Source organism: Sarcophilus harrisii, chromosome 1 (assembly GCF_902635505.1).
Source record: "Sarcophilus harrisii chromosome 1, mSarHar1.11, whole genome shotgun sequence".
Classification (NCBI taxonomy): domain Eukaryota; kingdom Metazoa; phylum Chordata; class Mammalia; order Dasyuromorphia; family Dasyuridae; genus Sarcophilus; species Sarcophilus harrisii.
Window position 1 is genome coordinate 660371618 of NC_045426.1, and position 26959 is coordinate 660398576.

Here is a 26959-nt window from a genome sequence, read left to right on the forward strand (position 1 = left end):
TCATGCAAACAGTGAACATGTATTTGTCCAAATTTCTTTTACAAAAAGTTCTTTTCCCTTTAGACACTTAGCATGCAGGCAGTACTTCAGGTAGCACTTAATGTGTTCCAAGTACTCTACTAAGCACTGTGGATACAAATACAAGCAAAAAAGACAATTCTTAACTTTGCCTTCAAGTTCTACATTCTAATGGAAGAAAGCAACACATGCAGGGGTTCTGGAATTTAAGGGGTTGCAGTAGCTAAGAGGTGAAATCTAGACTGAAAAATGAACAAGACGGAAGGTATACCTGGATACCAGAAATGGTGAAATGGTAGTTCAGGCCAGGAACACTCCAATCAAAAGAAAGGGCCCCATAGCAGAGACATTTCTGGGGCAAGAAGGCCAGTGATGAAAAAATGAAGGCCAGCATGTGGGGAGTGCAGCTGGAAGTAGAATGAATTTCGGAATTTGACTCTCATTATCTAAAAATAATTATTCCTTTAGTGAGCTGAATCCCAAATTACTTTTGTCTTGTCTTTTCCAAGCCTGCTCACAGTAGAAATGTCCATGCACATTTGGGACCTGGGAGTTCCAAGGAAGAAGGACTAAAAGAATTTAGATATGAAGAGAGAAAAAGACAGTCAGCAGTGTTTAGAAAGAAGCAGTGTTAAGAGGGATGTCAGAGATCAGAGAGCATCTGGTCTAGCCCATCTCTGAAATCATTAGCTGAAAAAAGTAGGGGTGTTTATATTGGGTACAAGAGACCTTAGTGGGAACATAATCACTTTCTGCAAAAATCTAATATCCTCAAAAAATAGTAAGCAGACTTACTATAATGACCTCACAAGCCAGTCATCGAGAGCTCTGGTTTCTGGTCTTGTCTCTCTATCCTCAGCTTCCTCCTCCTGAACTCCTATTCCCTCATTTGGAAAATGAGCAAACAAAAATGGACAAATGTAATGGTGTACTTGTGTGCTTTGCTGATAGGCAGGGAAGGAAAGTAGAGCTATTTTTAAACTTGGGCATAAGACTTTTTTTTTTTTTTTTTTTTTTAATCACAGTTGATGGACAACAGTGAAATACCTGAGAGGAAATCTGGCAATATCTGTAGAATCTACTCATTCAATTAAAAAAAAAAAAAACCAAACATTTCAAAATGACTACTATATACTGCTAAGTTTTTGAGAACAGAGATTGTTTCATTTTTGTCTTTATATTCCCAGTGCCTAGCACATAGTAAATACTTGGTAAATCTTTATTGATTGATTACAGGACCTTTTACTGTGTTGTGGAAGAGACAAATATATGATGTCAAAGGTATAGGGAACTCTCAGGGTAGAAACATCATCCATTAGTATAACTTAAATTCTTAGAGAGTTTATTGGTGCATTAAGAAGTTAAATGACTTTCCTACAGTCATACAATGTATCAGGCATGATTTGAACCCATGTCCTGTCCACAAAGTATTAATATCCTTTTGGAACTTAACAATCCAGTAGGAGATAATATCCTCTTTTCTGTAATTTATATGTAATTATATAAGAAAAGTACAAACTAAGTGCTCCGAAAAACCTGAGGAAGAAAGAATAGTAATACTATTAATGGATAGGGAACTTATCAGGATCATCTTCATGGAGATGACATTTGAGTTGTATGTTAAAGGATAAGTGAAATTTCAGAAAACATCTTTCAGTGCCTTTAGAAAGAACACTGAACTTGAAATCAGAAAGAGAGATATAACTGCAGGTTTTGTTGCTTACTAGCTTTGAGGCCCTGGACCAGTCATATAATTCATGCTTGTCATCATGAGGTTAATCATATTTGTATTACCTACCTCATAGGGTTATTTTGAGAAAATTGTTTTGTAAACCTCTATAAAGTTACATATAACCGTGAATAGTTGTTATTTTAGGACTAGGAAACAGTTTGAAAGAGACAGAAGAAAGGAATGGGCAGAGCATGTCTGTGTGACATCAAATAGTAGATTTTTACTAGAGTAACAAGTCCTAAGGAGAAGTAGTGAGGTAAAGCTAGGCAGTCATCTTATTGCCACATTTTGAAGGCCCTGACTAAGGATCTTGAACTTTATTTAGAGGGAAGTGGGAATCATCAAATAATTCTAAACAGAGAAATAATATGATCAGATCTGTGCACATAGACCTTACGGCAGTTTGAGAAATGAGTGATGGAGAGAGGTGAGGAAAAAAACAGAGAGGGAGCAGCTGTTGGCCATTGTAGTAGCTCAGGGAAATTGAATGGAGGGCCCAATAGTGAAAATAGTTAGAAGGGGAAAGGTGCCAGAGAAATATCAGAATTTAGCAAGTACAGAATGAAGGTGGTAAAGGGTTTTAAACATAAGAGACTGGGTGAATATTGATGCCCCCATTAGGTTAGGGGAGAAAGGTAAGCAATTCAATTTGGAATGTATCAAATTTGAGGGAGGGGATGGGAAGTATGTTTCAAATTAAAAACTACATTTTGGGTATGAGCCTGCCAAAAGCAGTTTTATTAATTCAAGTACTCTAATCCCGATTATTTCTGTTTAGAGAAAAGTCCCCCAAAAGCAAAATTTCCCTATGAGGTTGAATTTCTCTCTCTGACAAATCATTTTCAATTTGAGAATTTATAGCAAATTCAGATTGAGATTTTTATGGCATTCAAAAAAAAAAAAAAACCAAACTCCACAATTCTACAGTGAGATTAAAAAAAAAAAACTGACAATGTTCAGTTTTGATTCATCAAAAAAGCAATTATCTGTTGCCAAGTCCTGTCTTCTTTAGCTTCCTTCTATCTCTGATCTATGCCCCCTTCCTCTGACACTGCCACCATCCCATGCTGGCCTTTAACACTTCACACCTGGGTTATTACAGTAGCCTCTGGTTTGTCTCCTTACCTCAGGCTTCTCTCCAACCTAGCAGTCAAAGTGATCTTCCAAAAGCACAGATCTGACTATTCACCCCCCTTCCATTTATTTAGGAAACCCTAGTGACTTCCTATCAATTCCAGGATTAAATATAAAATAATGTGGCATTAAGAACCCATCATAGCATCTCACCTGACCAGTCATCTTACACCTTACTCAATCCCATCATGTACTCTGCAGTCAAGTGGCACTGCTCTCCTTGCTGTCCATCAAACAAGAGATTCGATCTTCTATCTCTGGCCATTTTTTTAGGCTGTCCCTCTTCATCTTCTCCTCCTGGCTTCCTTTATGTCTTGGCCAACATTTTTTCTTCTATGAGAAGCCTTTCCTAGTTCCCCTTAATGGTAGTGCTTTCCCTCTATTGATTATCTTTAGTTTGTCCTGCATTTATCTTGTTCTTGCATGGTTGATTATGTGTGGACTTCTCCATGGGACTAGAAGCTCCTTGAGAACAGGGATTATTTTTTTGTATCCCTAGAGCTTATCCCTGTGCTAGCCTGCAATAAGTGTTTAATAAATGCCTATTGACTGATAGAAAATTAGTGCCTGGGGGAACCATTTTCCCAAACTGTTCAATGTGGTCTAGGGTGCAGAAAGACAGTAACTACCTAGATTAAAACATTCCCACTCTTAGACTGCTTACCATCCTTAATTTACCTTAGATTTTTTTTTTTCTTTTTCTTTCAAGGTGGCAGTATTACATTTTGCCATGAGCTTCAGAGGGAGAACATAGAAGAGTAGAGGGATTATAGTATTGATACCTGACCTTAAGAATCACAATTTCTGTTCCCTCATTTTACAAGGGAGGGAACTAAGGTCCAGAAAAACTAAAAGTTACATACTAGAAAGTAGCAGAGCCAGTTTTTCTGGGGGTATCTGGGGTGTCTGTGCCCTTGACTCCAGTTCAGTTCTTGGAATATAATCAATGGTGGGTGTCTCAGGAGAAGCAAAAGATGTATCAGGAAGTGTGCTGGACAGGCACTGCTGGAGTTCATCCCCAGAGTAGTGGATGTTAGCAGTTTTTGTTCTGTGCTATCAATGTTAAAGATTAGGCCTGATCCTCAGACAAATATCCATCAAGAGAGGGTGGTAAATGGTGTCAAGTGGGGAGGGAAGAGGTCAAGGAGAGCAGCTTGATAGTGCAGTAGATACTTCGAAGACCAGCCTTTGAAATCAGGAGGACTTGAATTCAAAAGTGGCCTCAGACACTTAATACTTTATAGCTGTGTGATCTTAGCCAAGTCACTTAACCCCATTTGCCCCCCCCAAAAAAAAAGACTGAAAAGAGAACATATACTTAAAAAAATTTTTTATTATAGTTTTTTATTAACAGAACATATACATGGGTAATTTTTTTTTTCTTTTTGGAAAAAGGTTAAAAAATTAAATTTTATTTTTATTTTTTTTATTTGTCCAACTCTTTTTTTTTTTTTTTTTTTTAATAATTATAACTTTTTATTGACAGAACCTATGCCTGGGTAATTTTTTACAACATTATCCCTTGCACTCAATTCTGTTCCGACTTTTCCCCTCCCTCCCTCCACCCCCTCCCCCAGATAGCAAGCAGTCCTATACATGTTAAATATGTCACAGTATATCCTAGATACAATATATGTGTGCAGAACCGAATACTTCTCTTGTTACACAGGAAGCATGGGTAATTTTTCAACATTGACCCTTGCAAACACTTTTGTTCCAACTTTTCCCTTTATGGAAGGCAGTCTCATACATGTTAAACATGTTAAAGTATATCTTAAATACAATACATGCATACATATTTATACAGTTCTCTTGTTGCACAAGAAAAATTGGATTTAGAAAGGTAAAGATAACTTGGGAAGAAAAAAAAAAATACAAGCAGTCCACACTCATTTTCCAATGTTCTTTCACTGGATATAGCTGGTTCTGGAGAAAACCGTATTTGACAATTAAAAGATTGTTAATATATATTATATTATTTACTGTCTAGGGGAGGGAATGGAAAGAAGGGGAGAGAAAAATTTGAAACCAAGATTTTGCAAGAGTGAATGTTGAAAACTATCTTCTCATATATTTTGAAAATAAAAAGCTATTATTTAAAAAATAAACAAGTAAAAAGATTGTTGATAGCTTTGGAAAGAGCAGTTTCAGTTGAGTGATGAAGTCAGGAATCAAATATAAAGTGTTGATGTGTGAGTGAGAAGAAAAAAGAGTAGAGGCAATAAATGTAAATAGCTTTTTTTTAGGAATTTAAAAACTGGTGAAAGAGAAGAAAGATCTAGGACAGTGCTCTCGAGGGTATGGTGAATGTGAAGCCAGGTTCTGAAAATGGCAGTGGGGGTCTTCTTGATGCTATAAGTCATCAGTTGACAGGCATTTATTCTATGCCAGGTAATGTGTTTCATGTGTGAGAAAAAAGAACATCCATCACTGAAGAACATAGAGACAGGTTTGGTGTCTTTAAAGGAAAGTCAGGTCTCATTGGACATCAGAGAAAAATATCTAGCATGAAAGAGAGCTTAATAATAGGATAGGAACTCCCGGGATGGGGTTGGGGAATACAGCAGAAGGAGCAGGCAAAGAATATATATAAAGGTCTGGAGAAGGAAAGAAGGTTGGGACGAAAGGGATTTTTATTTTTACTCAGGTATGCAGTGGGAGTTTTGAGCAACTGGAATGAGAAACAGGAAGTTAAGATATATTTAGTATAGGACTGAATCAAAAACTAAGACTGCAGAATAAAAGCAATCTCAGGAAAATAAAATTATTAGTTTGGGAGCCACCACATATCCTCTCTTCAGGGGAATCCTATGGTCTCAACTGAAGAGTTCAAGAGTAGAAATAGTTTAGGACAGAGCTGAAGGAAGAGGCCCTCCTGGTAAGTCTCAGAAGAAAACATACATAATGATTCTTCAAAATTCAGAAGATTGAACTGGAAATTCAATCAAATGCTTTTTTCATTTCATTTGTAGGTGCTTATTTGTCGGAATTACCGAGGAGATGTGGACATGTCAGAGGTGGAGCATTTCATGCCAATCCTTATGGAAAAGGAAGAAGAAGGGATGCTATCTCCCATCTTGGCCCATGGAGGAGTTCGTTTTATGTGGATTAAACACAACAATTTGTATTGTATCCTTTTGGGGAATGCCTCTAATGACCCCAAGTTATTTCCAAAGAAAGCCCTTGGTATGTTACTAGAGTTAGGAGACCTGGATTTTATCCTCATTATCGGTATCATTAATTTGCAGTGTAAGCTTGGGCAGATTCCTTTTCTTTTCTTTGTCTTAATTTCCTTACCCTATAAAATGAAGGAAAAAAAAATTGGATTAGATGATTTTGGAAGTTTTTTTTCTTTGACTTTCTATAGTTTGTGTATTCTCCCAGTCTCCTTTCTATACACACATGCACGCATGCACATGCACACACACCTACCCAAGGTCTTTTCTTTTCAGGTCCATGTCAGTGCTGCTTTATTTCCTAAATTCCCTTGTTCTTTTTTATACTTCCCCTTTACTCCTCTCTGAGCCAGAGTCCCTCTTCCTAATCTCAGTAAATGCCCTGTTTTGAAGCATCTGATCATATTAAATGTTAACTTTATTTTATGATTCCAATCCTAGCTCAGTTTATGGTTTTTCTTGTGCTTATTCCATTTTTGTCTCTTCTTTACTGACATCATCGAAATGGCTCTAATCAAGAAGGGACTAATGATAGCAGATTGATGAGCCTTCTTTCCCTGACAGATCAAGAGTATGATATTATTAAGGAATAAGGTTTAGGATTCTGCTACCAATTCTGTTCCATTCCCTCCTTGAAAGATATTCTTTGTGCTGCAGGCAGGCATTGGCTTTACTCCCTGAAGCCTACTTTACAACCAGATCCTATTTTTGCCTCTAAAATACCCATATATTTAGAGCCTAAATGTGAAAGAAAGAATCTAGCAGAATTGATGGATGTTCAGAAATCCTGAGTAGATCCTCAGAAAGGGAAAGCTCTGAGTAGCTACTAAATATTTATAACTTTATGGAGACTTAAGTAGCCTTAAGGGCAGTATACATCCTCAGTCCTCTGCACCTACCAAACCAGAGAGGGGAGGAGGAGGAGAAAGAAATGGGACTAAATATATTTTGCCCCTGCCCCTGGGCTGTCCATGAAGAAGGTGTGGCTAGGGAGGAGGAACAAACCCCTTTGCTGGCACATTGCAGTTTTAAAGAGCACTAAAGCAAGTACCAGATAGAATTAAATTCTAGACATCTGTCTTGAACAGAGTTCTTATTTTTTTTTGTGTTATGAGCCCCTTCTCAGAATCATGTTTTTACTTGCATGAAATAAAATAAAATACATACACTTATTAAAGAAACCAATTATACTTAATAATATTATGAAAAATTTTTTGAAAGAAAATTGACAAACTGGTTCATGTTCAGGTCAAAAACCCAAGGTCTGGAATGACTAGAATAACAATTTAGACATTTATATAGCACATAAGGATTTATAAAGTACTTTGCTCATGATGATTAAATTTAAATTTTTGTCACCCTTCTAACCTACCCAGTGAATCCCATTTTATAATGGGAATATTATAATCCTATTTTAGAGATAAGGAAATTGAGGTTCAGAAAAGTAGTGGCTCACCCAAGTCCCCATGGAGTGAGTAACAGTCCCAGAGCACAGACCTCAGACTTCTCCCATAGTCCACTACACTGCCTTTCATTTTTAAGCTCAGAAGTAGCCATAAATCCCTAAGTATAAAATAGCAGGCCACAACCTGAACATAAGTGCTTTAGTACTTATATATAGGGACATAAAAGGAAAGACATAGACACAGACTGGGAGGGAGAGGGAATAAATTCTGGAGGGCATTGTGATAGACATGAGGCTTGAGTCAGGCCTTAGAGGTTTAGGGACAGAGTTTCATGTGATTTGTGCCCTTCTCTTAGATGCATTTAAGGGCCATTGCCACTGTAGATGATTGACCTATAGTGTGATCTGAGTTACCACAACTATCCCCATCAGGGTTTTTGGTCTCTGGAAGAGAAAATAATTATCAGATCTTTACAAATATACTCCCTTTGAAAGCTCCTTAATGGGTTTTCTGTCAGTGGTCGCAACATCTAAGAAGAATGCCTGTGTGTCTCTGGTGTTTGCCTTTCTTTATAAGGTAGTACAGGTAAGTGCCAAACTGGGAAATTAACTTTTCATTTCCCTAAAAATATAACTTCTTTCATCCTGCACAACCAGTCTCAACATGACCCTTGTCATATGCCCTTTGTCCCCCAGAGGGCAGCACATTACAGACGTTGTACCTTGATAAGATTCCCACCATAGAGTAGATAGTAATAAGGAACAGTTTGAACTGGAAGATTATAGTGGTGTGGGGGTGTGAGTGAAAATACTGTTTGGCAGGCTCCCTGAGAGATCATATCCAGATAGAGGAAGATAAAAGAGGACTTCTTGGAACACAGAGGTGGGGATGAGAAGTAGGATGCTATTCTAGGAGTAAGGAATACCTGCAAGAGTGAACAGAGCCAAGAGAAGGCAGAATTGAGTTCAGGGGAGCCTGGAATATATAATAAAAATAAGAACAACAACAACAACAATATGTGCAGGAGAACACTGGAAAATAAGACTATCAAAGTAGGTCAGAACTAGAAAGCTTTGAATACCAGGTTTGGGAATTGATTTTTTGTTTGATAAGCAAGGGCACATTGCTAAAAGTTTTTGAACAAGGTTGGAGAAATTTGATCATATCTGCACATTAATTAGATACATTCCTATAGGAAACAAGATACTGGAGATGGGAAAGCCTGAATCAAGAAATAAGTGGGCAGACTGTTACAGTAATCTGGATTATAAGGACTTGAGTAAGAATTAGGAAAAGTGATCAGAAAGGAACAACACATTAGAGAGATGATACATTTTCCAGAACTATAGATTGGGAGACTCATAGGCTCTCCTAAATGTGATAGAAAAGAGAAGGCATCTAGAAAGAAGAGAACACAGGTAGTTGCAGGAGACTGTGCTGCTGACCAGGTTTTAGACTGGTCAATTCTCTGTCTTCTAGTGTGGGATGAACTTCTCATCCTGCCTGTAAGTACTTGATTGTTCTATCATCAACATAGAACTGAGAAAATTAAATGTTTCATCATCTCAGGACAAATAATTGAAGAGTGATGCACAGGCCAGACTGCCAAGTACTTTTCTAAGCAGGAGAGTTAGAGATACTTAGGAATCAGCTGTGAAGTTTTCATGTGTTTTCTCTCTCTTAAATTTTAGGTATTTTCTGAATATTTTAAAGAGTTGGAAGAAGAGAGCATTCGTGATAATTTTGTAATAATATATGAATTACTAGATGAATTAATGGATTTTGGATACCCTCAAACTACTGACAGCAAAATTTTGCAAGAGTGAGTATCAGTAGCCAGGTGTACCTAACCTCTTCAGTTTCTTCTTGTAGCATGGAAGTAATCTTTCCATGGCAGGTGCTCACAAGTAAGGCTTGAGAGGTGATGGACTTTGTGTCTGAAAGGCTAGTCCTAGCCTTTGTGTAGAGAGGGACTTTTTCAATCATGGCAATTCACAAACAAATGTGTTTGGCAAGGGAGTCCTTGATCTGGATCAGCCCCTATGTCACCAAATGACAGCTCCTCAAAATCCTGAAGCAATGTATATTGTTATCCCAATATTACTGATATAGCCTTAGAAACATTCTTTCTGGGTTGACATGCTGTCCTTGAAGGGTTTGAATGGCCTTATAAGGGGTTCTTTGGGTTCATTTTGGGTGCAGTGGATTTGATCCCTGCAAGGGCCATGCTGCTTTATTCCATCAGACTGTTTTTGTTAGGGCTTATCTTGTTCTCTTGAATCTCTCTATTGGTGATCAGATTAAGTCATGGGTTATGTGGCTTCTTTTGATTTGGAAGCACTGGAAATGAAGCTTCTTCTTAGAACTTAGGTAGATTGAGAGAAGAGAGTGGTACCTATCTGGACTGAATCCCTATAAACCCCTTTCCCAACTTTAAGGTTCTGTTTTATTATTCTGTTCCTTAGGATATTATTTCTAGGCTTCTAAGTGCTTTCTTTGTTCATTTTTTGAAATATAGCATTAAGTCAATGACTGAAGTTACACTGTTTCTATGTTACTCATATTTCCTTAACATTAATCATCTGGTTGTAAAGATATATCACTCAGGAAGGCCACAAACTAGAAACTGGAGCTCCCCGTCCACCAGCCACTGTCACCAATGCTGTGTCTTGGAGATCCGAGGGAATCAAGTATAGAAAGAATGAAGTGTTCCTGGATGTCATAGAATCTGTTAATCTCTTGGTAAGTCTTGATTTACTTGCCTTTTTTTTTTTTTTTAAATGAAAATAAAAGCTACTAAACTTTGTAAACTAGCAGATCTGTAGATACCTAGGATATCCTCAGGTCCGTGTAGTAAAAAGATTACTAAAATTTGTTTTGTTTGATTATTAAATTTTAATTTTATAGTTAACAAAAATATATTTCCTCTTCCTTTCACCTTTGAAAACAAAAAGAAAACTAAAATCCTTGTAACAAATATACATAGTCAAAACAAATTCCTTCATTGGCCATGTCCAAAAAAAAAAAGTCTCTTCTGCACCTAGAATTCATCACCTTCCTATCAGGAGGTGGTAGCATTTCGTTATTTGTCTTCTGAAATCATGGTTGGTCATTGGTCATCAGAGATTTTGTCTTGCAGTGTTGGTTGTATAAATTTGTTCACTTCCTACAGATCATACAGATCTTCTCAGCTTTTACTGAAACCATCACATTTCATTTCTTCTGGTACATGATATTCTCTTGCATTCATATCCCATAATTTGTTCAGCCATTCCCCAAGTGAAGAACTCCCCCTTAGTGTGCAATTTTTGTTATTATAAAAAGAGATGCTATAAGTACTTTTTCCTCTTTCTTTGATTTCTTTGGAGTATCAGTATAAATATTGCTGGATCAAATACAGTTTAACAACTTCTGTAACATAGTTCCAACTTGTTTTCCAGAGTGGCTGTACCTATTCTCAGATCCACCATTAGTGCATTAATGTTCATCCTTTCCTGCAACTTATCCAACATTTGTTATTTTCCTTTTCTGTCAGTTTTCATCTGATGGGTATGTGTAGAACCTCAAGAAGTTACTTTAATTGGCATTTTTCTAAATACTAATTTTTTTATATGACTATTGATTGCTTGGATTTCCTTCTTTGAAAATTTCATATCCTTTAATTATTTGCCTATTAGGGAATGACTCTTACATCTTTTAAATTTAAGTCAGGACCTTATATATCTTAGAAATGAGATTTTTATTAGAGAAACCAGATGAAGAGATTTTTTTCCCCAATTACCTACTTCTTTTCTAATCTTAGTTGCATTGGTTTTATTTGTCCAAAATCTTTTAAATTGTACACTATCAAAATTGTCCATTTTCTTATCTGTGATCCTCTCCATTCCTGTTTGATTGAGATCTCAGAATTAAAGATCTGAACCTGGATCTGAACCCTAGTTCTGGTGCTTGCTAGCTGTGCACCTGAACCATGTGCCTTTTTTCTTTTTCTGGTCCACTACTTATAAGAGATGGGGCTAGCATATTATTTCCAAGAAATTCTTTAGTTCTTATGGTCTATGAAACCACATCTAGGTGATAAAGGCCCACATTAGTCCTGCCTCACTCAGAATCAATACCGGTATAGCATAAGAAAGAAAAGGTTTTAAATTTGAGAAACAAAAAAAGGATCTAACTAATCTCTGCTCTCTACCCAAATATTCCATCTGAACTTATTCTTTCTACCTCAATACCTAGCTGATACAGTTCTTTCTTAAACTGACTTTTGTCCAGCTTAAGGAAGATGGGAGCTTTGGAACATCTGGAAGATTTCTTTCTTCCCTTTTTTTTTTTTTTAATTATAGTTTTTTATTTACAAAACATTTGCATGGGTAATTTTTCAACACTGACCCATGCAAAACTGGAAGATTTATTTCTACATAAAACTAGGCAAGGCTAATTTTACATATTTGTCAAAGTTTGGTTGAATGGCTCATTTTTGACCAAAAAAAAAAAAAAATATATATATATATATATATATATATATATATATCATTATTTTTTTTTTCTGAAACAGAAATGGAAAAAATATAGGACTTGGAGTCAAAAGGCTTGGGTTTGGAATCTTATCTTTGATACTCACTTGTCTCTTTACTTCTCCATGCTTCCATTTCCTCCAATGTAAATAAGGAAAAATTCATTTTGGAGGTAGAAGGGAAGGGATTTAGAAGGAAAGCCTAATGAATTAATTCTATTTTAGACTGTTAAGTTTGAGATGCCCATGAGACATCCAGGTGGAGTATCTAGCAAACACTTGATGGTATGGGGCCAGAGCTCAGAGAGAGAGATGAAGGATGGATAGATATATTTGGGGATCATCTGAATAGAAATGAGAGTATCTTAAGTTACTGTATATCATCTTCAGAGTTGTTCCCCCCCACCCTATTGCTGGTGTCTCCTCTCTGAGATACTTTCCATTTATGCTTTTTGTATATTGTCTTTCCCCATGAAAATGTTTGCTTCTTGAGAATAAGGGCCATATTTTTATCTTTCTTTGAATCTTCAGCACTTATCATAGTACCTAGCACACAGTAATAACTTAAATGCTTATTGATTGATTAATTTAATTTCATTATATTAATGGATAAAGGCTCTCTGTGATCCGTTGCCTCACTTGCTTGATTCTTCACATAGGTCAGTGCCAATGGGAACGTCCTTCGTAGTGAAATTGTAGGCTCCATTAAGATGAGAGTGTTTCTCTCAGGGATGCCAGAATTGCGCCTGGGTCTCAACGACAAAGTTCTCTTTGACAATACAGGGCGTAAGTATACACACCAATGGTCTCTTTATGAGCTCTTTGTCTGTGTTTCCTTCTGCTATATGATACTATATAGCCTTTTTTTTGATAGGAGAGTGAGTCTCTGATTCTTAAGAGTTGAGTGTGAAATGAAAAAAAACACCTTTCTATCCTAGAAAGAAGAATTTGCTAAGAAAATAAATGATATGAATACTTTTGAAGTATTAATTGTTCAGGATATTACTTTATGTAAATTATTTTTTATTTTTTCTTTAAAACTGGGCCTTTGCTATTTTTGTCTGTTTCAGATTAGCTTTACCAATAAGTCTAAATAAGTGAAACTTAACATATTTAAAATGGCTTATTCCATAGCCATATAAAATATCAGAGCTTGAAGGGTCCTTAGAGATCATCAAGTCCAGGTACTTCCTTTTTCAGGTGAGAGAAATGAGGCTCACAAAAGGGTTAGACATGTCAGGGTCACAGCTAATCAGCAATTCAGCCAGGATGGGGACTCAGGTCACAATCCAGTGTTCTTCTCAGACAGTAAATGTATTAGGTGTTTACTATGCACCAGACATAATCCTGAGCTCTGGCAAAAGGCAAAAGAAGGCCTTGCTCTTGAGGATTTCCACCGAAGGGTGCAGGCCACACATACAAATAGATTGTAGACAGGATAAATTCTATTAGAAATAATGAGAAAAAAGCATTTCAAGCATGGGGGATAGCCAAAGAAAATGCACAGTCAGAAGATGGGAGTACCTTGTTTGAGGAACAGAAAGAAAGCCAAAATGGATCACAGGGTATTTTCCAAGACTGGAAAAGCAGGGGGTGGGCCAAGGTAGGAAGGGCTTTGGATGCCAAATAGAATTTTATATTTGACCCTGGAGCATCTAGGAAGCTGCTGGAATTTATTGAGGTAAGAAGGAGGTGACATGGTGAGAACTTTAGGAAATTCATTGCTTTGGTGATTGCATAGAGGATGGGTTGGAATAGGGAAAAACTTGAGGCAGGTAGTTCCACCCACAGACTGTTGCAGTAGTCCAGACATGAGATGAGGAGGTAAACCATGTGGTGGCAATATCAGAAGAGAAAAGGAAGAGGGGGTGTGCATACGAGAGATACTGCAAAGGTGAAAGCCTGGGCAACAGATGGGGACAGGACAGGACAAATAAGAGAGAGTGAGGGGTCAAAATGAATCCTAGGTTGTAAGCCCAGGGACTGGGAGGATAGGGATGCCTTCAGCAGCAAAACAGAAAGTAAGAAGAGGGAAAGGTTTGGAGAGAGAGGAAATAAGTTCAATTTTGAATATGTGGAGTTTAAGATGTTGACAAGGTATCCAGTTTGAACTGTCCAGGAGGCAGTTGGAGATGCCAGAGGTCCTCAGAGAGGTTTGGGTAAGTAGATTTAGAATCATAAGCATAGAGGTAATCGTTGAACTCATGGGAATTGATGAGACCACCAGGGGAAGTAGGATCAAGGGAGAAGAAAGAAGGACCGGGACAAAGCCTTGAGGGATAGCCAAGGTTAGCAAGAACAACTTGGAAGAAGATCTGCTAAAGGAAGCTGAGAAGCATCACTTCAGTAGATAAAAGGAGACCCAGAAGAGAACAATGCCAATCAATAGTACAAAGTAACCTGGAGAGTTCCCTTCCTACCTCCAGCACAACTGCCCTGTGACCCCAAGCAAATTATTGAACTTCTCTGTGAAATTCCTTCTCTAGAAAATGAGGATTCCCCCTCTCACATTATTGTTGTCACCATCAGATGAGATAATAGCATCATGGATTTTACAGAGTTCCAAGTCTTTTATAAATGTCAGCTACTGTTAACATTATTATTAACGCAGCCTCCATTCAGCTATCACAGTGATCTTTCTAAAACTCACGTCTGACATCACTCCCTTCCCTACTGAATAAACTCCAGTACCTTGACCTTCAGGATCAAATATCAAATCCTGTTTGAAGGGCATTCAAAGCTCTTCATACCCTGACCCCTCCTGCCTTTTTAGCTTTTTATACCTTCCTCTCCCCTTTCCCCATGCAGTGCAGGCTATGATCCTCTCTGTGTGCCCTGGAAAAATTCCTTGGACAAAGGCAATCCATGTCTCTGTTCTCGATATTTTCTCTGGTTGTCCTCCCTGCCTGGAATGATCTCCCTTCTCACCTCCACCTCTCAGTAGCCTTGGCATCCTACCAATTCCAACTAAGATCCCAACTCTAAAGAAACCTTTTCCATTCCATAATTCTAGTAATTTACCTCTGTTAATTATTTCCTCTTTGTCCTTTCTATAACTTATTTGTACCCAGCTATTTGCATGTTGTTCCTCTGTTAGCCTGTGAGCTTCTTGAGAGCAGAGATTTTTTTTTCTCTCTTTTTATATCTCTAGAGTTTATGTACCTGGCACAAAGTAGGGGCTTCCTTAAATGTTTATTGACTGACTATAATCAGTATAATTTTATTGCTATAATGCTTTAGTTTTAAAAGGTTTTTCTCTCCAATATTTAATTTGATCCTCACACCTCATTTGTCAGGGAGATACCATTCTGAAGCCAGGAAAACCAAAGGTCAGGTTGCCATGTGTCCAAGATTCCATAGCTAGCAAGGAGTGGAACTTGCTGAAAAGGCAAGGGGAAAAGCCTGTTTCCTTATTGATTTTTATTTAGTTAATAATCACTTTTTGAGGTGCTTTATAATTTACAAAATATTTTCTTCACACAACCCTGTGAGGCAGGTTTTCTGACTTGTGTTCTGTCCTCTAAGATAGTTTATTATCTTCTCTACTGTCCTCTTGGTTGTTTCTTTTCCACCCATTCTCTCCTTGTTTCCCGCCAGGTGGAAAAAGTAAGTCAGTGGAGCTGGAAGATGTGAAATTCCATCAGTGTGTACGTCTTTCCCGCTTTGAAAATGACCGGACAATTTCTTTCATTCCTCCCGATGGAGAGTTTGAACTGATGTCTTATCGCCTCAATACCCATGTAAGTGCTCCTGGACTTGAGAGTGGTGACAGTGGTGGTGAGCGTTAGACGGTTAAAAATATAAGCACCTGGTGGTACTCAGCAAGGACTAACCAAAAAGTGTCCTCTTAGAGAGAAAGGAAGTAAGGAACAGTCTCCCAGTTATTGGCCAAGATGACCTAGGTATCCATGTGCTCCAAGGAGTGCCCTAGGTATGCTATCTCCTGATCAGGTGGCAGCCACGCATCTTTACCAGAGGGGTTTGCTTGGCTTTCCTGGGAAGCCATTTAATTACTAGATAAGAATGGTTTGTAATTAATGTATTAAAGTACCAACCTAAGCAGATATCAAATAGATAGTAACAAACCTGGAACTCTGGCTGTGAGCCTTGGCTACAAGCTAAGCCTAGCAGGTTCAGAAACTCCAGTCACCCTACAGATAATCAGGTATAGGTAAATCGAGTCATACTACACCAGTACATTTGCAAGACACCAGTTTTTTGGTCCAGTATTCATCCATTTGAAATATTCCTCACTCTGGAGAAACATGATATAAAAGTAAAATAGGACAAGATGCAAATCAGCATATCTCATACACATGATTTTTCTTAGAAATATAATAACTCATCACATAAAAATATGATACAAAACCTCGAATAAAAACCATCAAATCCAAATGATTTACATTTTTAGTAAAAAAGAGGGAAAATAGTACTGTACATTTGAATAAAATAACAGTAGTTTCCTTGCTCATTATTCCAATATCTTTTCTGCCAGTAAACTGTTTTGTTGCTAGTGAGTTTTTTTTAGCATAACCACAATTAATTTATTTATATTTTTCTTTTTTCATTTTCTGTATCCCCTTGTTATGTTTCCATATTTCTATATATATGTTTGTCATATTTTACACCACAATAATTGCATAACTGTAGCGCAGCTAGTTTAGCTATAACTCAGTTATTGAACATTCTAGTTCTTGGGTTGTTTACTATAAACAGAACAGCTTTAAATGTGGCTCTAAAAGTAGAGTTTCTGGGTAATGGGAGAAGCGGGACATTCTTCATTCACATGCTAAATTGAGTGGTCCAGACATTATTTTCTAAAACAGCAACATTTCTCCTCATGCCCTAAAGGAAGATGTTGGCCAAGGTGAGAGGAAGATGAAGAAAAGTCGTGAGGTGTGGAAGTAGATATCCTAGGCCTAATATTCAGAGAAGAGGAAACCAAAGGTGCCATTTTCCCAGCAAGGGCAATTGGCTTCTACAGAGGGTGCATTTCTAAACAAACTGAGTTTACCCTGTCATATCAGCTTGCCAGAAACATACATAAAATATACTGCCTGGGGTTGGACAGTTGTGAAGTATCTGATTCTGGCAAGGGTTAAATTGTTACTAAAGTCAGACTCAACACTTTCTTCGTTTTTTGTGTCTCCTCCCAGGTAAAGCCCTTGATATGGATCGAATCTGTAATTGAAAAACATTCCCACAGCCGCATCGAGTACATGATTAAGGTGGGTTGCCCCTTCAGAAGCCTGTTCAGCTTCAAGTGGATCCTACCCACCAGACAAAGCACAGATTTCATTTTTCAACCATTCTATTATTGGTTGTAATGGTAGTTAACAGTAACAGCTTCCATCTCTGACTGTTGAAGGTTTACAAATCATTTTGCTCACAGCAGTCCTGAGGTAGGGGATAGTTTGCTTTGAAAATACTAGGCTTATTCTCCCAAGGGAGAATTTTAATTTATGACATATTTCACTTGTATAAATTTATTTATGGATTTTAATTAGTATAACAATGGCATTTATCATTATTATTACCATACTGTGAATAATTTACATTTCTGTAGTTCAGAGGTATCATCAGCCTTGTTTTACTAATAAATGGAGACTCTGTGGAGTTTGTGATTTGCCCAAGATCTCATGGCTATTGTCAGAGCCTATCCAGTCACTTATCCAGTGCTGTTTTTGCTCAGTCATTTAATGAGTCACTGATGAATGATAAGGAGTGAACCATACCAGGATGGAGAGTGGCCTCAAAACTAGATTTGGTCCAAGGAACAGGGGATGTTTAGCCTGGCAGGAAGGAGGCTGGGAAAGCAGGGCTTCCTAAGGGCTTCTGTGAAACACAAAGTGAACTTGTTCTGGGTAGAACACTACTACAGAGATGAAAGTTAGAGGGAGAGGCAGCTTGCTGCCAGCCCAGTATTGGGAGATATTTTGTGACCAGTTAGAACCATACGAAAACACATGGGCTGCCTTGTGGGCACAGGGCTCCCATTAATAATGGAGTTAAGGAAAGGTCTCAGCCCCTGGCAGGATTGTTAGAGAGAAGATTGTCTGAGAAGTGCCAACTAAAGAAGAGCAGAAGAAGGATCAGGTGTGGCTGCGGGCTACAGGTTGGGCTTCCCAAAGGGGAGCCTCCTGGAGATGGGAGCCAACTGCTTATTCCTGCAGGGCAGATCTAGGTTTCCTTTCTTTATACAAGTGAAACAACTCTTATCCATCATATCTTTCTTTATACTAGTGAAATAACTCTTATTTATCATTAATATACAACCAGTAAATGCCTAGTCCAGGGTCACATAGGTGATATGAGTTGAAGTGAGGACTTAAAGGCAAGTCTTTTAGTCACATGAAAATAACACTACAGACCCAATTTAGTTTTTTAAATCCACAGGCTTGAATAGAAGCCAAACATGTAGGGATTGAATTTCACTTTTCTGACAAATGTTTACTAAATGTCTCTCCCTCTGCCCCACAACATTCTGCTATGGTTTTTTCAAAATATTACTCAGAAATAAACTTCCCTCCTTGCCCAATTTCCTGACCACAGCTGCAGAGATGTCCCTTCACAGTTTGCAAAGAATTAGTTGCAATAAACTAGTGGGGGTGGTGGGTCTTGCTTTTATCCTGTGCTAAGAAAGAAAGCTCAACTTGTTTGTGGCCTTTTTATAGGCAAAGAGCCAGTTTAAGCGTCGATCTACTGCTAACAATGTGGAGATCCACATTCCCGTGCCCAACGATGCTGACTCACCTAAGTTCAAAACCACAGTGGGAAACGTCAAGTGGGTCCCAGAGAACAGTGAAATTGTTTGGTCAATTAAATCCTTCCCGGTGAGTGAGCCCCTCAGCCCCCAACTGGTGGCATGTCTTTTCAATCTAAAAACTGAGAATTTAGCCCTATCCCTCACCCACATATGTTTTCCTTTTTTTAAGTCTCTCAAAGAACTTTTCAAATGCACCCAAAAAATGGCTGGTTTGTTAGCCCAACTTATCTGTTTGTCACCTTGGTCGATGATTGCTGTATATATCCAGAAATTGGTGTCTGAATTGAAAATCCAGACTTTTCACTAATCTCTTCTCCTTCAGACTGAATGAGGAAGGTTCAGATCAACACATTTATCAAGTTTTTGCTACATGTGGAGCCCATGATCGGCACTAAAGAAAATCAGAGGTTTAGGTGTTTGAACAAATGAAATTTATTGAACACTTCCTGAGTTCCAGGCTCTTTGCTAAGCACCAGGGATGTTTTGTAAAAGTACAAAAGCAAAACCCATCCCTGCCCTCAAACTGCTTACATTCTAATGGGGAAACGTATATGGAGGTTGAAGCCTTTGATTTCTAGAAGTTTTCAGTTTAGTAGGAGAGTTAAGAATGGAAGGTAAGTATAATGAAAAAAATTAATCCCACTTGCCATCAAAACAGCACATAAAAGTTTATTGAGAGCTTTCCTCTAGAAATATGTTGTGGAGCTCTTGTCCCTATTTTACAGATGTGAGGCCCAGAGAGGCTCAGTGTCTTGCCATGTAGCATACCTTCTGAGTGCAAAGCTGGGACTAGGGAAATGCAGTGGAGATCCCAAAGGCCCAAGGAAGGCAGTTTATGATCAGGAAAGGCAGTTGAGCTTCACATTTGAACTGAGAGAGCATGGGATTCTTACAGGTCAGGCTGGGTTTATGGAGAAGGAATTCTAAGTATATAGAAACTTGTTGGCCATATCTGGAAGGGGAAGCACAAGTTTCCCATCAGTCGGAGCAAGAGTGATGCCAGGTGTGGCTTCAAGAGTGTAGCCAGAGAATCCGGACTTCTCGTTAGATCTTAAGGAACCACAGCAGGGTTTTGGCAGAGGGGCTTTGGGGATCACAAAGGAAGGTTTTGTTCTTTCTCTGGCTTTTCTATTTATCTCTACCTGGAGTCAACTGGAACTTTGAAGAGGGTCTAACTCAATTATTCAGGCTGGAAACCTTAACATTTAGTGCAGATTTCACCAGACCAAGGAGATCTAAATCCAACTGGTTGATTTCCATTTAGTGGCTTGTGTCTAAATGGGTCCAGGTCCAGCAGATCCCTTTAGAAGATTATTCTTACATCTTTGTCTAATGTGCCTGCATGTATATACACTCATATTCAGCTTTTGCCTTTTCCTCTATCAGGTGCCAGCTATTTTTCTTGGTAACTCTGGCAGAAAATTTGAAAGCAAGCATAGTACATGAGAGTCATTGGCTGTCATGCATCCATTGCAACTGAAAAATGGTGTGCTTGTTCTTGGACTTTTTTCCAGTGAATTTATTACTCTAAACCAATACTTAAGGCCAGCCAAAAATGTGGTCAAAGTTTGAGGTGAGACTCTTGACTAAATTTGCTTCTATTTTAGTATTTACTGTTTCATCTCTCCTCTCTGCACAGGGAGGGAAAGAGTATCTGATGAGAGCTCATTTTGGCCTGCCCAGCGTTGAAGCTGAGGACAAAGAAGGAAAACCACCCATAAGTGTCAAGTTTGAAATTCCATACTTCACCACCTCAGGGATACAGGTCTTTATTGTGATGATGTAAAGTTGTTGAAAGTAATGTCCAAGGTTGGGGTGGGGTGGGGTGGGGGAAGAAAGGGTAAGGAGGGAAAATTCATATTGTTACTTACTGGTACTGCAAGTTCTTTTGCAAAGGAAAAGGGCAGATCTAATTGGAAAAGAGAGACGGGAATGTAGAAGTGAGAAGGCTAAAAGCTGTTTCAAGTAAGAACTTCTGAAACAAGTTAGTAATTTAAAGCCCTGAAAACATCAAAGCACAAAATGCCACAGTGAGAGGGACATAGAAGGTCAGAGCTAAGAAGGCCCTTAGAATCTAAAACATCAGGGTTGGGAGTGGGAAGCACTACCCTTAGAACATGAAATTTCAAAGCTGACAACGACAGAACAGAATTAGGAGTATTCTTAGAGATCATTTAGTCTCACCTTCTCATTTTATAATTGAGGAAACAGAGACTCAGAGAGGTGGAGTCATTTGTTGAAAGTTCCATACAAGGAAGCTAGCTGATGGCCAAGCCAAACTAGAATATTTCTTACCTGACTACCAGTCAAGGACTCTCTCCTAACACTACTTTAGTACAAGATCATGCATGGTTCTCTCCTATGCTACTTAGTGAAGCAGGTTATCTTTGAGTTATCTCTGTTTTAAAAATAAAGGAGAATCCTGTGCTTGGCTGCTGTGCCTTGTTCAGCATTTGTTTACAGTGAAACATTTGCTTAGCATTTCCAAATTCTGGATTTAACAGATTCTTCTCTTAGGAGGAAGGTAGGCTATTACCAAGAAGGTAATACTTTATTGTTCTGAGGACAAACAAATGTTGATTGTTTGGTCTTGGTCTTTGCAGGTGCGTTACTTGAAGATCATTGAGAAAAGTGGTTACCAGGCATTGCCTTGGGTTCGGTATATCACCCAGAATGGAGGTAGGTTGGCTGATCATATCTTATAGCCTTTGATATTAGGATCACTCTCCCCCATCCCCATGATCGTAGCTCACATTTGTTAGCATTTGTGGTTCCCACAAATCACTTTGTACACATTAATCTCATTTGAGCTTTACAAACCCTTTTAGGGAAGCTAAGCAGAGATTATTGTTCTCATTTTAAGAAATAGGTTTACAGAGGAAAGGTGACTTGTCTACAGCCATTAAGTGTTGGAGTTGGGATCCAAACCCAGACCTGTTTTCTGTCCTAAGGCTCTTCCCATTCATCAGGCTGCCATATCTAGTATGTCAGTTTCCCACAACCAGGTTCCAGATAGAGAGATTCATTGTTCTCATACTTCACAACCAGTATGATCCAAAAATATGACAATACTTTTTTTTTCCTGTAATCTGACTTTTAGTGTAGTGTGACTTATAATGAAAGTGTATCTTTTTATTTTTCCTTTCAGAATGATCATATTTTAAGGATGTTATTCAAACTTTTGGGTCACATTATATATTTGTGACTGATGATCTAACTAAAATCCTGAAAATAATTGTCTTTAAGCTATTTGTATGCAATTCAGAAGGGAATCATCTCAATATTGACATTACTCATCATAAATGAAAACACATGTGTACAAGGAAGGTACATAAAAACGAAATAATCACACATTCTCCTTTGAGAGGCAAATAAAGGAGTTGGTAAAAATGGTTTTCTTTTGTATCTGAAGACAAAAAAAACATAATTTCACGAGATATTTAGTTATCTCACCTTGAAGTCTTCATGATACACACACACACACACACACACACACACTCACACACTCATACACTCTCTCACTGATATTCTGTTACTTCATTGTAAGGATGGGCATGGGAGACTTGGACAAACAGTATGGTTCAAGATTCAGAAATGAAACAGTTGAAGGGTTTTCAGAAACCTCTTGCCTATATATATACATTTTTTTCCCTTCCAGAAAATTATTAGAAGGTGCTGGATGTGACAATACTAAATGTCACAAAATTTGAAATCAACTCTCTTAACAAACAGAAAAGAGGGAAGGTCATTGCTAAATCAGCTATTAGTATGCATTCAGAATAACGTTAGACTAAAGGTTAAAATCAATTCTAAACAAGAAGAATAAATATGATAAGACATTGCAAACCTTTACAACAACTTCAGTTCACACAAGCTATTGATGCTGGGAAATTGATAAAGGAAAATATATTTTCTACAGAAATTTAACTGATACAACAATACAACAAAGAGGCCCAAAGAGCCCAGAAACTTCCTCAACCTATCAACATTTGATCCTCTTGCCAAGAAAAAACATGACAGCCAGGTGTAACATTGGTTAATAACATAAACTCATGCAAAATGCTGCAAAAAATACAGTAGAAGATTATGAGCTGCATTGCCTCTTTAAAAAGCTAAGATTGGTAGAAGGTAATAAAGAGATTGCATAAGGCTTGGCATAAAACCTAAATAATAAAAATCAGCCTAGGAGCATTTGTATATGAAACAAGACAGAAAAAAAGAAATAGGCAAAAAAAATTCTATCTACCAATATGTTTTATCTATTTTAGTCATCATTAATGGTGGAATTTTGCATTTTTGGACTCAATGACTTATTCCTTGAAGTTACATGAAATGACATTTAAGAAAATAAGGTTCTGAATATACACAAGTACACACGGAACAATTCTGTGTTATAGATCACACAAATGTGGGAGCATTTGGAGATGACTTATCAAAATATTAAAAAGGGATGGAAGATAACATGGTTGAAAAACAGGTTATTGCAGGCAGAAAGTGAGCTGAGTTTGGAGCTAAAGAGAAGGAAGAATATATTACAGTATATTTGGGAAATTAATTATCTCAAGCTGCTTCCTCATCTTTTAACACCAATATTTTTCTGTTCATTCTCTACAACTGACAATCAGGAAATACTATTATCAGAGACTGTAGCTTAGAACTTTGGTTGACACAAAAGGGCAATGGAAAGATGAATGGTGGGCAGAAATAGGCTATATTGCCAAACATGACATGCCCAAGAAATTGTGAAAAATATATCATGAAGGAGATGTATTATTAGAAAAGGACGTGAGTTAGTCATGTTGGGAAAGCAAGAAATAACAGACAGCAGAAGGACTACAGTTGTGCCCATGTTGTGTTAACAAACCTAGAGAGAAAGCTTCTATAGCACATTGGTGAACCTCTCATAAAGGATTTGTGGCAGATTATGAACAAGAATTTCATAGGATTAGAAGGAAAGATCTGGTCAAGATCCATATCATTAAAAGGAGTAACTATATCAAGAAAATCATTGATTCATCAAAGTCTTTCTCCAGTTCACTCCTGGTTTTTCCATACCCTAGTATAGAGCTTGGAGATACATATCTGTCAGTAGACATTAGTCTGTGATTCTTCTGTTTGATCCTATCATTCAGGTTTCCCACCCATCCTGTTTTTGTCTTTTTTAAAGTGAGAAAGATCTTTGTATTGACAAAAGTTCCCAAATGTCATTAATTAGCTCCAGAAAATTTCAAAATAGGCAGAACAAGATTACAAGGAACTCTTGGTGACTGAGTGGGGAGCCCTTACAAGTAGAAAGATGTCAGGAGCTGCTCAGGAGGACTGAACTTTAGCATTTAGTCATAATTTTATTTTAAAACACATGTTGGTTTGGAAATGTCTATATTTTATTAACCTATTGATAAAAAGGAAATAAACAGTTGTCAGTGAAATCGGAAGTTCTTCTCATTTGTTCTCAATTATCTCTCTTGTAGACTATCAACTCCGAACACAATGAGGTTTCTCTGCCAGCCCAGATGACAAACATCTTCAGGCCTAGAATGTGTTTGTAAGAATTTCTCGTACTGAAGACTGTCAACGTCTTGCCTTCAGTGGCAACTTTGGTAAATCTGAACAAACTGAGAAGAGAGAATTAAATAGATATTTATTGACTTTGTTACCCAGCATTATATGCCCTTACCATGACTATGTGGGTATTTTTTCATCATTTGTACATATTGTTTCTGCTGTTACCAGCTGTTCAAATTAAGTGTCACACTTTGTCCCAAATAGGCAGGAACACAGGAATAATCTTAGAATTAATTCCCCTTTTCATTCCAGCCCAAACCAGTTTTGGAAGGAGACAAAAGCCCCATTTTAGATAAAATGCTCTTTTCTGATGTGATATGAGCTTGGTGCTAATCCAAAAGAATGATGTTAGTTTTGCCAAAATAACTTCTAGGGCTGTCACTCCTCCTTACTGGAAATTTGGTATCAGCACCAGTGAAGGAGCACCAAGCAGAAATTTAGGGAAAAAAATATGTTCTGAAAGTTTGTCCTTGGAAATCTAGCCCATGATGGAGGGCATCATCGGGCAAAGCTTTGGAGGCACGTGCACAGATATCCACCCCTCTCACCACACACATTGGCTTCCAAAATGCCTCAGAGCTGGGAGTCTAGAGTATAAGGAATGAGGGAGAGAGAAGGCCAGCACTGAATGTTTACAGAGCATGTGCTGCCTGCTTTCAGGCTGCCAGAACTCATTTTACCAGGACATTGTCAGGATAGTGAAGTGACTCATGGTCACACTACCCACCATCCTCCCCGTCCCTACCCCAAAACAACACATAGAGTTCGTAAGGATGAACTTAAACGTAGAGAAAATGAGATCGTACCTGAGACTAGAGTTACTGATTCCATGTAGTCTTGTCAGAGAAGCCAAATAAAGAAGCTTGTTCATTTACCCTTTTTTAGTTCAGGTAAAACTTTTAGGTCCTTCTGACCCTTTCAAAATCCATCGCCCCTTTTGGTCACAGCCACGCCAAAAGGTTCATAGGTTGTGTGTGCCTTCAGTCCAGGGGCTCCACTGAGTCTTGCATTTCGCATGTATCGAAGCAAGGCTGGGGCCCTGACTCTGGGTCCCTTACACACCATGTGCCATTCTTAGTTTTACAGACCAGAACAGTATTTTTCTAGCTCTGCTGGGGGCTGATGAGTGTGATGACGATGGGCTGTGTGTGGTGTTTGTCCTGTCAGTGGCAGGGGTCTGAGAGTTGAGACATCAGGTCCCTTCTCCCACCCAGTCTGCTCTCATCTGTCCTTGTGAATCTGACATCGTGATGTTCTAGAGGAGGCTTTGGCCCAAGTATCTCTGAAGATGGTCCTGGACACTGGGAATAGAGTGTGTTCTGTAAATGAAAGTGCTGTATGTTTTGTTAATGCCAATTCAGTTACTGTTATTACCGCCCAATTGTAGAACATATTGGTCAATATTGCATTAAATGCAGATTTCAAATCTACTTTGTCTGCTGAAATTGACTGGATGGGGGCAGCTAGGTGGTGCAGTGGGGTAGAGGCCTGAAGTCAGGAGGACCTGAGTTCAAATCTGGACATTTAACACTTTCTAGCTGTGTGACCCTGGGCAAGTTACTCAACCCAATTGCCTCAGCAAAAAGAAAAGAAAAGAAAATGACTGTATGAATCTCAACTGTCCAAACAAAAAGGGTTAGTTTTGTTGAGAGCTGAAAATAGCCTGGTTTTAGGAGGGCATGATTGCTGACTTTGAAGCCAGCCAGTCCTAGTGCCAGAAGTGATCTTTGGTCACACATCCAGATCTACCATCTAGTCCGAGCTGCTTTTGAAGCAGGGGTGTCTGCAGCATCCCTGACAAGGAACGGACTCAGTTTTGTCGAAATGCCTCCAAAGAAGAAATTCTCAACCTCCTGAGCTCAGTCCGTTTCTGGATACTGCTAAGTTTTTAGGAAGTTTTTCTCTGCATCAGTCTGTAAAACCTGAATCTTTATAGCTTCCTAACTGCCACCACACCCAAAACCTGAGTTCAGAACTTCTAGTAACCCTTTCCTCTTCTCCTGGCTTATCGGCCCTACTCTGGCCTCATTCTCCTCCCTTCATAATCCCACCCTAGAGTAAACTAGACTCCTGTAGAGTCCCTGGATCTGTCTTTGCTCATGCTTGCCAAGTCCCAGCCTTTGGTAACCCCCCACCATCTGATTTCTCTTCTCCTTGCTCATTGTTTCTCAGCCACACCAAATGAGTCCCTAGCAGATTGTTAGCTGATCTCATATGTTCCTTTATTACTGTGCAATGACCCTTTTGGGCTAGCTAATGTAACTGATTTGCTAAATCTTATATTGGCTCTGCCAAACCTCTTGATCAGCCCAGCTAGAAGTACCTCAGTGGCATTACCAGAAGGCACACACCTCTCTAGACTCACCACTTCTTTATCCCTCTTCTACAAGAAAGTAGAAGCCATCTGTTGTGGATTTCTCTCTCCTATCCCTCTCTTCAGGACCCCTCAACATCACTTCTCATTCTTTCCTCCTATGGTCTTACTTGCTGGAGAAGAGATGGGCCCCTCTCACCTCCTCTAGCAGATTGCCCCTGAAATCCCCATATTTTCAGCTGCTCTCTATCTCTGTCATTCTATCTTTGTCTCTTTCCCCATCTCTTGCTCTTTCTCCCCTCCCTTTTCCTTCTTTCCTTGCTGCCAACAAATAT

The 26959-nt window shown here is 38.5% G+C and overlaps 1 protein-coding gene across 2 annotated transcripts in view; it reads left to right on the forward strand.

Annotated features, from left to right (window-relative positions):
• Window positions 1–25740, forward strand: part of AP1M1 (adaptor related protein complex 1 subunit mu 1) — a 29192-nt gene extending 3452 nt beyond the window's left edge. For both annotated transcript variants that reach the window (XM_023496992.2, XM_031947953.1), the window contains exons 2-12: window positions 5857–6013; window positions 7984–8051; window positions 9158–9288; window positions 10061–10208; window positions 12639–12765; window positions 15577–15719; window positions 17136–17207; window positions 18654–18812; window positions 20385–20510; window positions 21349–21424; window positions 24217–25740. In XM_023496992.2, coding sequence (XP_023352760.1) covers window positions 5857–6013; window positions 7984–8051; window positions 9158–9288; window positions 10061–10208; window positions 12639–12765; window positions 15577–15719; window positions 17136–17207; window positions 18654–18812; window positions 20385–20510; window positions 21349–21424; window positions 24217–24239 — 1230 coding nt within the window. In that variant the 3' untranslated portion in view covers window positions 24240–25740. The remainder of the gene's footprint in view (window positions 1–5856; window positions 6014–7983; window positions 8052–9157; window positions 9289–10060; window positions 10209–12638; window positions 12766–15576; window positions 15720–17135; window positions 17208–18653; window positions 18813–20384; window positions 20511–21348; window positions 21425–24216) is intronic.
• Window positions 25741–26959: the final 1219 nt, after the last annotated feature.